Source organism: Oryctolagus cuniculus, chromosome 10 (genome assembly GCF_964237555.1).
Source record: "Oryctolagus cuniculus chromosome 10, mOryCun1.1, whole genome shotgun sequence".
NCBI classification, from domain to species: Eukaryota; Metazoa; Chordata; class Mammalia; order Lagomorpha; family Leporidae; genus Oryctolagus; species Oryctolagus cuniculus.
The window spans coordinates 54,126,725-54,141,217 of record NC_091441.1 but is presented as its reverse complement, the minus strand read 5'-3'; the positions used below and the strand labels follow the sequence as shown (position 1 = coordinate 54,141,217).

Here is a 14,493-nt window from a genome sequence, read left to right as displayed (position 1 = left end):
GTGGTTTGTCCTCCAAGTGTTCCTGTGTTAGAAGCTTGGCCCTCAGTGTGGTGGTGTTGAAACGGTGGGATTTTTCTCCGCCTTGCGGCGCCGGCACACCGGGTTCTAGTCCCGGTCAGGGCTCTGGATTCTGTCCCAGTTGCCCCTCTTCCAGGCCAGCTCTCTGCTGTGGCCCGGGAGTGCAGTGGAGGATGGCCCGAGTGCTTGGGCCCTGCACCCCATGGGAGACCAGGAGAAGCACCTGGCTCCTGCCATCGGATCAGCGCGGTGCGCCAGCCGCGGCAGCCATTGGAAGGTGAACCAATGGCAAAAGGAAGACCTTTCTCTCTGTCTCTCTCTCACTGTCCACTCTGCCTGTAAAAAAAAAAAAAAAAAAAAGAAAGAAAGAAAGAAATGGTGGGATTTTAAAAGGTAGGGCTTGCACTGTGGTGACCCGGATGAAGCTCCCGGCTTCTGGCTTCGGATCGGTGCAGCTCCAGCTGGCGCGGCCATCTAGGGAGTGAACCAGCAGATGGAAGACCTCCCTCTCTCTCTCTGCCTCTGCCTCTCTGTAACTCTGCCTTTCAAATTAATGAATTAAAAAAATCTGGGGCCTAGGGAGAGGCTGTAAGGTACCTGGGGGCACTGCCTTTGGAAGGCACTGGGGGACCATTGTGCTCTGACTTCCTGTCTTGTGACCTCTTCTGCAGGTTCCCACCACTGTGGGGCCATCTGCCATGAGGTGACACCGTCAAGGGGGCCCTTGTCAGAGCCAATGCCGCACTGTGCTGTTTGAACTTGCAGCCTCCAAACCTGTGCACGAACCTCTTCTCTTCACGTAAGTACCCAGTCTCAGATGGGGATGGGGAGGCAAAGACCTTGAGGCTTGCGCGGTATCCTGGGAACTGCCACCTGCTCCGTGGCTGGAGTGAGGAATGAGAGGCAGCAAGGGCATTGGAGCTGCTGGCAGGCAGGGAGTCAGGGCTGGGTTCTGGAAGCTGCATGGTGCTGAACTGGACCATCTGGACTTTACGGTGGCGGCACTGGGGAGTCAAGGGTGCACTGCTTCTTTTTTTCCCTTTCCATTTTATTGAGAGAGAGAGGGAGAGTTCTATCCTCCGATTCACTTTCCACACCCAAATGCCTGCAACAGCTGTGGGCTGGACCAGGCAAAAACTGGAAGCCAAGAACTCAGCCTGGATCTCCCTAATGGGTGGCAGGGACCCATCACTTCTGAGGCCTCCCAGGGTCTGCATTAGCAGGAAGCTACATTGGAAGCAGAGTAGCAAGGTCTAGAACCAGGAACTCTGATAGGATATAGGATGCAGGCCTCCCCAAAGGTGTCTTAACTGCTGTATCAAACGTGTGCCCTAAGGGTACATTTTAAGGTGGGGAGATACCCTCACTTTTGTGTTTCAGAAAGGTCCCTGTGGCAGCTGCAGGGAGAATGGGTTGAGCAGCCAGATGGAGATCAGTGTGTACAAGGGTAAGGGGACTGTTAGGCAGACAGGCAATAGGTCCGAGGGCCCGAGTGTGGGAAAATGAAGCAGATTGGAGACCTCATAAGGAACTAACTGGAATAGTGCTAGGTTGTGACTCTGTGCTGGACTGGATGGAAAAAGCGAATGGAGGGACTCCCAGCTTCCTGGTTCTGTGCCTAGAGACTGAAGTGCCATTCATGAAAGTCAGGAATGCCCTAGCAGGGACAGATTTTGGGGAGAAACAGCCCATGAGTTCAGCCTTGAACGTGCTGTTTCGAGTGCCTCTGGGACATCTCGGTGGAGACGTCCAGCAAAGAAGCAGGCAAGTGCTGCTGTCACCCTGCGGCCACACATTCACTGGGGGTCAGGAATCTTGGGCTGCTTCCTGGCCTGCGTGGTACATCCTCCGCACATAGCTAGCCCATGCACCCCTAATCTTAGCTCACTGCCACGGTCACTGTCGCTGTCCTGTTTTACAGACGAGGCGAGTGGGAAGTGGCAAGTCAGCCTCAGCATCAGGCAGTCCGCTCTCTGTGCTGGCCTTTTAACCATCGCACTGTGCTGCCTGCTGCCAATTCTGCAAACAGCAAAGAACACGGTGGTGGCGGTCACGCCCAGGGCTCCCTGCTCGTTCCCGTTCCGAGCTCCTCTCCTGCCAAGGCGGAAAGCCCCTGGTTCTTACCTCTGTTTGGGGTTCACATAAATCACACTCCCTGGGTACAGCTGCTCATGATCCAGGTGCTGTGGCATGGGGCAGGGGCAAGCCCTGTAGGCTTTAAAGGAGACGGTGCATGTGAACATGCTGTACACAAACTACAGAGCCCTTTCCCTCACATGTGACACCTACTGAACCTCCTTCCTGACTGTTCTAATCTCTGCACTGAGGCCAGCGAGCCCTTCCCAGCAACCAAAACCAAGGCTGAGACCGTGCTTGGGCTCAGGCAGTGCACTCAGCATTTTAACTGCTTTAATCATTGAAATCCCAGAGCCACCCCATGATTCACATTCATCTTGACAACGAGGAAACTGAGGCACGGACATGAATGACTTGATGTCATCGAGTTGGGAGCTTGGCTGATCCATGTAACAGAGCTAGAATTCAAACCCAAGTCTGGGCTGGCGCCACGGCTCACTAGGCTAATCCTCCACCTGCGGCGCCAGCACCCCGGGTTCTAGTCCCGGTCGGGGCGCCGGATTCTGTCCCAGTTGCCCCTCTTCCAGGCCAGCCCTCTGCTGTGGCCAGGGAGTGCAGTGGAGGATGGCCCAAGTGCTTGGGCCCTGCACCCCATGGGAGACCAGGAGAAGCACCTGGCTCCTGCCATTGGATCAGCGCGGTGCGCCGGCCACAGCGCGCCGGCCGCGGCGGCCATTGGAGCGTGAACCAACGGCAAAAGGAAGACCTTTCTCTCTGTCTCTCTCTCTCACTGTCCACTCTGCCTGTCAAAAAAAAAAAAAAAAAAAAAGAAAAAAGAAAACCCAAGTCTGTTTGGGTCCAGAGCCCAAGAGGTTATATTTTATACGCGGAGAGAAAAATTGAGCGTAAACTTCCACATTTGTCTGCTTTTCTGCTAGGATTCTGGTTCATGCACTGTGCGTCAGCACACCAGCAACATGCGAGCGCAGGAAGAAACAGTAGCAGTGAGCAAGTTAGAGCTGAACTCCATTCAAAGCTTACAGGGGGTCCAGCTTTAAGCAATTAACTTTTAAAGGGGTTCAGCGTAATAGGGACTTCAACTGTGCACTCATTAATGAATGGAGAGAATATCAGCTGTATTCAGTAATGAGTTGTGATACTAGATATATAAAACAAGGATTTAAGGATGGGTTGGGGAGTCATGTGTGGGAGGATGCTTCTAAGATGTCACTGGCTTTGTTAAAAAAAAGATTTATTTATTTATTTGATAGGCAGAGTTACAGAGACAGAAAGAGAGAGAGAGCACTTCCATCCACTGGTTTACTCCCCCAAATGACTGCAATGGCCAGGGCTGGGGCAGGCTGGAGCCAGGAGCTTCATCCAGGTCTCTTACATGGGTGGCAGAGGCCCAACCAGTCGAACCAGATGCCTTTCCAGATGCGACAGCAGGGGGTTGGATCGGAAGTGGAGCAGGAGGGACTCAAACTGGCGCCTATATGCGATGCCAACATTGTAGGTGGTGGCTTAACCTTGTACACCTCAACGGCTTTTTGTAAAAAAAAAAAAAAAAGGAAGAAGATTCGAGGCTGGTGCTGTGGCGTAGCAGGTAAAGCCGCTGCCTGCTGTGCCAGCATCCCCTATGGGTGCTGGGTCGAGTCCTGGCTGCTCCACTTTCAATCCAGCTGTCTGCTATGGCCTGGGAAAGTAGTAGAAGATGGCCCAAGTCCTGGGGTCCTTGCACCCACGTGAGAGACCCGGAAGAAGCTCCTGTCTCCTGGTTTCAGATTGGCGCAACTCCGGCTGTTGCGGCCAATTGGAGAGTGAACCAGCAGATGGAAGAACTCTCTATCTCTGCCTTCTCTCTCTGTGTAACTCTGACTTTCAAATAAATAAATAAATCTTTAAAAAAGAGAGAAGGGGGGGGGGAGATTTTCCATTGGCTAATTTACTTCCCAGATGGCTGCAATGGCAGGGCTGGCCCAGGTGGAAGCCAGAAGCCAGGAGCTTCCTCTGGGTTTCTCACATGGGTTGTAAGGGGCCAAACACTTGCGACATCTTCTGTTGCTCTCCCAGGCCATTAGCAAGGAGCTGGACGGGAAGTGAAGCAGCCAAGATTTGAACCAGTGCCCATGTGGGATGTCGGTGCCGCAGCTTTTTAAAGGTGGCGGCTTTACTCACTACACCACAATGCCGACCCTATTGTTACACTTCTGTAAGTGAGAGCAAACTGAAGAGAAAAAGTAATTTGCCCTGGGAATTCTGCCTTAGAGGTTGGCACACATAACCTCAGAATTCCAGACAAAATGTAAAGTCTGTGAAAACCTACACAGCTGGAACAGGCGGATCTATAGAGACAGAAAGTGGCTGAGCAGCTGGCGAGAGCCAGGAGGTTTGAGGCAACAGTGACTGCTCACGGGAGTGAGGTTTCTTCTTGGTGCGATTAAAATGTTCTTGATTGTGCCGTTGATTGTACAATCTGTGAATTTTCTACAAACTACTGAAATGAATGTTTTAGCTGGGTGAACGATATGGTACGGCTGTATTTCAGTTTTAAAAATATATATACATTGGGGCCTGGTGCTGTGGTATAGTGGGTAAGGCCCCCGCCTGCAGTGCTGGCATCCCATATGGGTGCCGGTTTGAGTCCCAGCTGCTCTACTTCTGATCCAGCTCTCTGCTATTGCCTGGGAAAGCAGTAGAAGATGGCCCAAGTCCTTGGGCCCCTGCATCCACGTGGGAGACCCGGAAGAAGCTCCTGGCTCCTGGCTTCGGATTGGTGCAGCTCCAGCCGTTGCAGATATCTGGGGAGTGAACCAGTGGATGGAAGACCTCTCTCTCTCTCTCTCTCTCTCTCTGCCTCTCCTTCTCTCTGTGTGTAACTCTTTCAAGTAAATAAATAATTTAAAAATACACAATTTTGTTCATTTATTTTCTTGTGACTCATCCAAGTAATGAACTGAAGCTGGTGACAAGATAATTTATATACTCTCAAACCAAGGATAGACGCTTTTAGATTCCTAGCCTTCTGGACCAGGCTCAACCCACTAAAACAGAGTCACGGTATCGAGATGCTGATCAGGAAGGACCCAGGTGGTTCAGCGATGGCTGCTTCCTTTAACCGTCACCTCCCCCACCCCCACGGGTGCTAGGCTGCAGGTACCTGCAGCCCTGAGCAGGTGAAACAGCTGCTAGAAAGTCATGTCAAGGACCCGACTTTCATTCACTCCAGGTCACAGGCTCAGACTAGCACACGCTGGCTTCAGAGAACAAGAATTCTCACAAACATGCATCTGACTTCCTATCCAGAACGTACTAGGATGCTGCCAGTCGTGAAGGGAAGTTGACTGGTGAGAAGTGATGGCTGGGGAACAGCTGGGGAGCCCCACAGACAGCAGGAGGCCCGGGGCCCAGGGGCCAGGATGCCAGCAGCCCTGCGTGCACTGAATCTGAACCCTCAAGAAGGGCCTCGAGGCGACTTCCAAGGCTGCTGGTTTTCCCACAGACTCAGCCACCGGTGCTGGGCCTTTTTGCTTGCAAGTTTCAGGGACTCAGGACCTGGGGCCTACTGAGCCTTTCAGGGGCCCGAGAGAACAAAAGGTGCATGGCTCCCAAATCAAAGTTAATACACCTCCAAGTAAACAGCTGCGAACCACGCCACCTTGTCCACTTTACTAACTGCCCAGTGTGTTCAGAAACACTGATGATGTGTGCAATTCAGGTGCAGGTTCATGCTCTTCCTACATGGCAGTTATCAACGCCACACAACTGCAGAAAACTCGTGGACACAAGGTAAGTGAGTTACTCAAAACTAACTAGTCGTCAAAGCAATATTACAGAAATTCCTTCAAAAATGTTACAGTACTGGAGCTGGGATTGTGGCATAGCAGTTTACCTGCACAGAAGGTAAATGCCTGGGATGCCAGCACCTTACATAGGCACAGGTTCATGTCCTGGCTGCTCCACTTCCAATCCAGCTCCCTTCTAATGGCCTGGGAAAAGCAGTGGCAGATAGCCTAAGTGACTGGCCCCCTGCAACCCATGTGGGAGACCCAGATGAAGCTCCTGGCTCCTGACTTTGGCCTGGCCCAGCCCTGGCCATTGTGGCCATCTGGGGAGTGAACCAGCAGATGGAAGACCTCTCTCTCTCTCTCTCTCTCTCTCTCTTAGTCTCTCCCCACCTCTGTAACTCTTTCAAGTAAATAAACCAATATTTAAAACAATAGTGCTACAAGACATAGTATTATCATGGGCTGTGGGTGCGGATTTCCAGGTCTGCTGCGATAGGAGGTGGATGAGAGGTGGTGCTAAGGCTAAGTCTCAGGTGGGCCTCATACTCTGTCCTTTCCCGGTCACTCTTTCCTTAGGGCCTTCCTGATTCCACTGCAGGCCAATCACTTCCTCTTCATCCTTAGCCTCGCCCAGAATCTCCTCCTCTCTCCCTGCCTCCACCTCCCCAGCCCCTCTTCCTGGTGCAGGCCCAGCCTCCAACACCAGCACTGGGTGGAGATGGGCCTACCTGGCTTGCAGCCCAGTAACCCTCCATTCTGGTGTTCAGGACTCCACCTCTTCCGGACTCAGGCCTCTACTTTCTCACCCACCTGGCAGTCGTCACCTCCCGCTCAGCCTTCCCTAGTCACTGAGAACGCTGGCCCCGGCTTGGTCGCTGTTCTACTCACCCCATGTCCTGCCCTCAGCCTGCCCTGCGCTTCACAGAACGTGAGTGCTCAGCCTCATCTCCTTTCCTTTGATCCCCATTGTGGACACTGCCCTGCCTTTCTAGCCAGGCCCCACGGCTACTGGGGCCCTGTCCAGAGTCACTGCCCCCTACTCCCGAGAACTCAGGCACTCATTCAGCTCAAAACCGCTTCTACCCCCAAGCCTTCCCAATACTCCCTACTGTCACTTCTAAAACACTTTCAGAAACTGAGATATAATTCACATAACATTCATCCTTTCAAAGCACACAGTTCACTGGGTCCTGGTATATTTATAAGAGTGTGCAGCCATCACCATAATCATGCCACAGCATTTTCTTCACCCCAAAAATAGAAACTCCATACTCATTCCCAATCACTCCCCATCCCTCTTTTCCCCACTCCCTGCAACCACTAGTCTACTTTCTGTCTCTACGGATTTGCCTCTTTTGGACATCTCATGTAAATGGAATCATACAACATGTGGCCCTCTATGTCTGGTTTACTTTATTTAACAACATGATTTCAAGGTTCACCTATGTTGTAGCATGTATTAGTGCTTTGCTCCTTTCTATGGCTGAATGATATTCCATTGTATGGGAATACCATATTATATATTGGATGTTTGTGGTTCTCTCTTCTATCTCCCCTCTCCCCCACCAAATCCATACATTAAGGCTCTTGAGGACTTGATCCCTGTCCCAGTTGGTCCAGAAAGCAGGGCATTGAACCAGAGAGGAGGGGCTGGCCTTGTAGCACAGAGGATTAAGCCACTGCTTGTGATGCCAGCATCCCAAATCAGAGCACCAGCTGCTCCACTTCCAATACAGCTCCTTGTTACTGCACCTGGAAACGCAGTGGAGGATGGCTAAAGTACTTGGGCCCCTCCCACCCACATGGGAGACCTAGATAGAGTTCCAGACCCCTGGCTTCACTGTGGCCACGTGGGGAGTGATCCAGCAGAAGGAAGATCATCCTCTGTTTCTCCCTCCCTCCCTCCCTCCCTCCCTCCCTCTCCCCTTTCTCTCTATTACTCTCCCTTTCAAATATATAAATCTTTGTAAATAAATGAACCAATGAATATTATTTTCAAGCCCCAAGATCTAGTAGTATTTGCCTTGCTAGGTTTTGGACCTGCCTAGGACCCAACACTGATTTCTTCCTTTCTGTTTCTCTCTTTTGGGTGGAAATATCTACAAATGTTCTACCACTGAGCTATACCCCCCTTGGAGTGGAAATCTCTATCCTATGCTTTTTCCACTATGGTATTTTGGAAGCATGTGACTTGTTTGATTCACAGGCTCACAGCTGGAGAGGAATTTGCCACAGGATGGGTTGTACCTGATTTAGTTGATATGGAGATGGGACTCTGGACTTGGACTTTAGAATTGATGCTAGCCCGCGCCATGGCTCACTAGGCTAATCCTCTGCCTGTAGCACCAGTACCCGGGTTCTAGTCCCATTTGGGGTGCCAGTTCTGTCCCGGTTGCTCCTCTTCCAGTCCAGCTCTCTGCTGTGGCCCAGGAAGGCAGTGGAGGATGGCCCAAGTGCTTGAGCCCCTGCACCCGCATGGAAGACCAAGAGGAAGCACCTGGCTCCTAGCTTCAGATCGGCGCAGCGCGTCGTCCGTAGCGGCCATTTGAGGGGTGAAGCAATGGAAGGAAGACCTTTCTCTCTGTCTCCCTCCTCTCTCTAACTCTGCCTGTCAAAAAAAAAAAAAATTGATGCTAAAATGAGGACTTTGGGGACTGTTGGGATGGAGTAAATATATTTTGCTTTATTTATTTGAAAGACAGAGTTAGAGAGGGCTTCCATCCTCTGGTTCAGTCCCCAAATGGCCGCAACAGCTGCAGCTGGACTGATCCTGGCCAGGAGCCAGGAGCTTCTTCCAGGTCTCCCATGTGGGTGCAGGGGCCCAAGGACTTTCCCAGGCCATAGCAGAGAGCTGGATCGGAAATGGAGCAGCCGGGACTTGAACCGGCAGCCATACGGGATGCCAGCACTCCAGGTCAGGGCTTTAACCCACTGCATCACAGTGCTGGCCCCAGAATAAATATATTTTGCATGCAAGGAGGCCAAGGATTTGGGGGGACAGGGGAAGAACGCTATGGATCGAATGTCTGTATCCTCGAAAAGCTCACGCACTGAAGCCCTAACCGCCAATGCGATGGTTTTAGGAAGCGGGGTCTCTGAGTGCTAATTAGGTGGAAGCACAGGACGGGGTTAGCGCTCTTGCAAGAAGATAAAGACACGCCAGATGTTTCTTCCTCTGTCATATGACAGGGCAGGTGGTTGTCTGTGAGTCATGTGATAGGAGCACGTGGCTGTCTGTGAGCCAGGAAAAGGGCCCTTGCCAGACACAGAAGCTGCTGGCCTTGATCTTGGACTTCCTGGCTCTTCGAATCGTGGGGAATAAATGTCTGTTGCTCAGGCCGCTCAATCCACGGCATTTACAGTCCACACCACATTATGTTTATAATCAGTTGATGGACTTTTGGGTTGTGTCCATGCTTTGGCTATTATGAAAAATATTGGTGTGAATGTGTGCCTACAAGTTTTTGTGTGAACATATATTTTCATCCCTCTTACATATACACCTAGGATGGAACTGCTGGGTCATGTGGCAACTGCATATTTTAACTTTTGGGATGAAGATCAGACTATTTTCTTTTAAATGACCGTATCACCTTCCATTCCTATCAGCAATGTACGTGGGCTCCACTTTTTCCACACTCCTACATCCTTGCCAACATTTGTCATTGTCCTTCTTACTGATTGTAATCATCCTCATGGATGCGAAATGCTCTCATTACGGGTTTGATTTGCATCTCCCTGGTGGTTACAGATCTTGAGCATCTTTTCAGGTTCTTTCTGGATATCTGAACACCTACCAGGGAGAAACGTCTATTCGGATCCTCTGCTCATTCAGAATTGGGTTATTTGTCTTTTTGTTGTCGAAGCATCTAGCATCATTTAAAGTCACTCAAGTCTCAACCCCTTCATCAGTTGTGGATCCCACTACAGCCACTTCCTTTTGACAAATCCCAGTTTCCTGCAGAATTCCCTGAAAAAGTTCTCCACACTTGAGGCTTTCATCCACTCTCTCGTCAAGCTGCTGCAATCTGGCTCTTGAACCTAACACTTTACGGCAACTTGTCACTGCAAGGCTACCAGCGGCTGTTCTGTTACCAAGTCCAATGGACTTTTCAACTCTTAGCTTGATTTTCCTGTGGTCTTTAACACCAAGGCCCTCTTCACTGAAAGACTGGGGATCTTTGGCTTAAGAAACAGCCCATGCTCCTGACTTTTCTCATCCATGTCCGGCTGCTTCTTCTCAGTGGACTCCTCCCATTCTGCTCACTCTTATGTCTTTACCTTCCTAGTCAAGGCCACTCCCACCACACTGGGCAATCATTCATTCCCACGGGATCAATTACCACTTAACACTGCTGACTCCCAAATGTATCTCCGTCTGCTTCCTGCACTTCCTCCTGCGCTCTGAGTTTGCACATCTGTCTTATCCACACCTCTGCTGGAGCCCCATCATCATCAAAGTTTATCCCAAACCAAATAAATGTCTTTAGCCCTCTTGCCTTCCTTACTCCGTGAAAAACATCAGTTACTTAATTTTGCAGATTTAAAATGTGTAAGTCATTCACACTGGCCTATTTCCTTGCATGCTCAGGACCCAAGCCCTGGGCCAGTACCACTTTCTAACAGGATGACCCAAAGCATCCTCCGGATTGGTCTGCCGGCCCCGCAGCTTCTGCCCCGTAGTCAGGGCTCTTTCTAACAAGCGGTCTCCCATGTCACTCCTCTGCTCCCAAGCGCTCCGGCAGGAGAGGGGATGACAGTAGCTTCTGAGTCACACTTGGCTGGTTACAAGACTGCAGGGAGAGTTGTCCAACTTCTCTAAGGCAGGGCCATCTCATGGGCCTTCCTGGGGACTGAGACCTCACACATGATGTCCCTGGTTCAGAAACGGACTCACGTTAAACGCTCCATCTCTTGGAACCGTTATTTGCTTACTAACACCTTCCATCAACGAAATCCGTGAACCTAACTTTCATCCTCAAGTGTGGGGATGAAACGGAGCGACTGGAACACACTCTTACGCCACGACCCTCTGGACACGGGGCTTCGTAATGCACCGCAGGTCCACTCCGCTGCTCACTCAGATTCCGTGACCAGAAACCGTGCGGAAGCAGCCGCGCGCGCCGCCGGCCTTACGTGGCCCTGCGGATCGCGGGCGCCCAGGGACAGAGGGGCAGTTCTGTGGCTGCAGCAGAGGCTGACCACGACCTGTTACCCCGGCGACAGCCGCCGCCGCCCCGCCGCTCTGGAGCCGCAGCCCTAATGCCCACAGTCCCGCGGACGCAAGCAAACCGCAACCCCGCCGGACAGCCCCGGCCCCCTGCTGCTTCCTCGTCCGCCCGGCCGCAGTCGGGGTGGAGGCCAGCGCCCCACCTCTCCGCTCCCCGCGGGCCCAGCCGCCCGAGCTGGGCAGCCCCTGGCCGAGCCCGCAGCGCTCACCTTGAAGGACATCTTGCACATGTCCGCGGCCGCCCAGCCGAGCCGGCGCGCTCCGGACCCCGCGCCCGCCTCCCCGGCCTCCCTTCGAAGTCTCGCCGCTTCCGCAGAGACCGGCCGCCCCCGCGGCGCCGCGCGCTCCCGCCGCCGCCGCACGCAGAACCCGGCGCGCCCAGTCCGCCTGCCCGGGCCCTGCCCCGCGCTCCGCTCGCGCGCGCCCCCGGCGCACGGGGTGCCGCGGGGACACCCTTCCCGCTGCGCGCGCACGCACGCCACGCTCCACACACACGACCCTGTCCACGCTGTTCACGCTCACACACAGACGATCCTGTATTCCCCCAACTCTGTCCACACTCAGACAACCCTGGTCACAATACTAAGACCGCACTCACAAGGACATCTCCAGGCTCACAACCCTGTCTATACTGATGCATATATATATCTCTGCACTCAAACAGCCCCTTCTATATCCACACACACACACACACATACACACCCCTCTTGGCACTTACACGCTTGCAAACCACTCGAAATGTTTGCTCTCTACGTTGCACACACATACACACAAACACACACACATCGCCCAACGTACACACACAGCCGTCTCTATATTCACCCGTACACCCACACCCACGTCCCTTACACACGCACTCCCCACACACAGGGCCAAACCCTGCACACAGCACTCCCCGCTCCCATCCTCACACACACATACTCTCCACCCAGCATTCTCAACACTGAGATGCATACTTCCTGGACCAGCGTCTGGACTGCCCCCTCCGCCCCGACCCCGCTTGGTCTCAGCCTTCATCAGGCACAGGTGTGATGAGGATGTGCGTGAGGCGTGGGGGAACTGCGACCAGACACCTGTTGCTCTTGCCAGTAGCTCTTGTCTCTCTTTTTCCTGTCTCTCTTGCTTTACTTTCCTCTCTCTTTCTTTTCTAAGAGTGTGTGCTTTTCCTCCTGAGAACAAGCCTTCTGGTGGCATGAGTAATTAGCAGGCTTCCTCATTCTGAAGGAGAAAGGCAAACTTTGTAATAGGTCCGTAGCCCCCTACCTTCGATATCATCAGTCCCCTCCTCTTGGGCTTGTGCTGTGAACGCTGAGTGTTGCAGGGCTGTCCCCTCTCACACACCCGCTGCCTTCCCCAGGCGTGGACTCAGGAACTGAACATGACTGATCCATATTTTTAAATTAAAGTATATATTGTAAAATAAAAAGATAATAGCTTTGCTACAAAATTCAAGTCCTAAAGTAAAAGCGGCCACCCTACCTTTCGCCCTTTAGGAATCCGATCTTCATTCCCTCACTTGCCTCTGTTGGTGTCTCCTTCCCTCTTCTTAGCTGACTGTGTAATGACCAGTCTACAAGTCAAAATATAACCAAAAATTAAAGTTAATAATGAAAATGGAACCCTTTAGCCCCTTAGGGAGAAAGTATATTGCTTTATGTTTAAAATCAGAGCATTCTGAACTTTCACAGAAAAATGCCAATTTTTAATTTTTTCATTATTATTGAGAAGCAGAGAGAGAAGGAGTGGGTGTGCTCTCTCATCTTCTGGTTTACTCCACAAGACTGGCAGGAGCACAAGCCAGGTCTCCCACGTGGGTTGCAGGGACCCAACTACTTGAGCCATCACCTGCTGTCTCCCCAGAAAGTGGGAATTGGGAGTGAAGCTGGGACTGGAACCTAGGCACTCACATATGGAATGCAGACACCTCAATGGGTGTCTTAACTGCTGTGCCAAACACCCACCCTATTTTTTCCATCATTTTAAATTTATTTGAGAAGCAGAGAGACAGATACAGAGAGCTGAAAATCCCAGTTTTTAAGTTGAGGAAGACTCAAAGACTTGTTCCTTGCTTTGGGTGTCTATAGAGGAGACTTGTTAGGTTCCATGCAGCATTGTCATGTGAGATCAGGCACTGGAGGCGCTGCTGCAATGATAAATAAAAGGGGAGGGAGGGGGCCAGCGCTGTGGTGCAGTGGGTTAAATCCCTGGCCTGAAGCGGGCCAGCATCCCATACGGCTGCTGGTTCTAGTCCCAGCTGCTCCTCTTCCAATCCAGCTCTCTGCTGTGGCCTGGGAAAGCAGTAGAAAGTGGTCCAAGTAATTGGGCCCCTGCACCCAAGTGGGAGACCAGGAAAAAGCTCCTAGCTCCTGCTTTTGGATTGGTGCAACTCCAGCCATTGTGGCCACCTGGGGAGTGAACCAGCGAATGGGGATGGAAGACCTCTCTCTCTGTCTCGACCTCTCTCTATAACTCTGTCTTTCAAATAAATAAAATAAATCTTAAAAAAAAATAAAAGGGGAAGGGAAAGAGCTAATACTAAGACTGCTTTCTAGATCCCAGTTGCCTTTGTTACAAGAATCTATTAGGTGGGTTTTCTGTCTATTCCACGGATGCAGGCACCAAGGCTAGGGGAATTGGAATAACTGCTAACGTTCCGTAGGGCTGGACCTTTACTCTGTGTGTCTGGCTCCAAGCAGCTCCCTTTCCACTGCCACACGTGCTGCTCACAGTTGTTTTTGGCCATGGGACTGATGGGATTCCTGTGGGTCTACAGAATGTGCCTAATGCACCATCCCACACACGTGGCTAAGCTCATCTTCACAAAAAGGCTCCCAAACACAACCAAATCTTTGTAGCCACACCAAGCAACTCTTTCTAAAGTAACCCACTGCACACTTCATTAGTGACCCACTGGATTCAAAGTGAAATTAAACCAGGTATTCAATCTGGGACTTCCATGTAGATGGCAGGGGCCCACGTACTTGGGCTGGCACCTGCTACTTCCCAGGGTGCACATTAGCAGGAAGTGAGAGTTGAAAACAAGGCTGAGACTGGCACCTAGGTGCTGTGATGGGAGATGTGGGCACCCAAGTGGTGTCTTAACTGCTGCAGCAGATTCCTCCCCCAACTTATGAATTACTGATTTAGGGAGTTGGGTTCTCCATATCTGCCCAGTCAGAAGGCCCACCAGGCCTATCCATGGACACCCACCACTCAAAGACTCAGACATTTACATCCGTCTCAAATGAGGCCATGGTCATTACTACCTTCCGTTTATACCAGCACAGATTGTAGTGTGCTTGGCCTTGATTTTGCATTGTCCTAGTTAATGCTCTAGCAAGGCTCGCCCTAGACACATTGTGGAGCAGATTGGGCAGGTCT

At 51.7% G+C, this 14,493-nt stretch overlaps 1 protein-coding gene across 3 annotated transcripts in view; it reads right to left on the bottom strand.

Annotated features, from left to right (window-relative positions):
• ANKRD29 (ankyrin repeat domain 29) overlaps positions 1 to 11,481 on the bottom strand; it is a 53,503-nt gene extending 42,022 nt beyond the window's left edge. For 2 of the 3 annotated variants that reach the window (XM_051851339.2, XM_070049915.1), the window contains exon 1: positions 11,322 to 11,481. In XM_051851339.2, the coding sequence (XP_051707299.1) occupies positions 11,322 to 11,342 (21 nt within the window). In that variant the 5' untranslated portion in view covers positions 11,343 to 11,481. The remainder of the gene's footprint in view (positions 1 to 11,321) is intronic. The other variant, XM_070049916.1, reaches the window with a different exon arrangement.
• Positions 11,482 to 14,493: the final 3,012 nt, after the last annotated feature.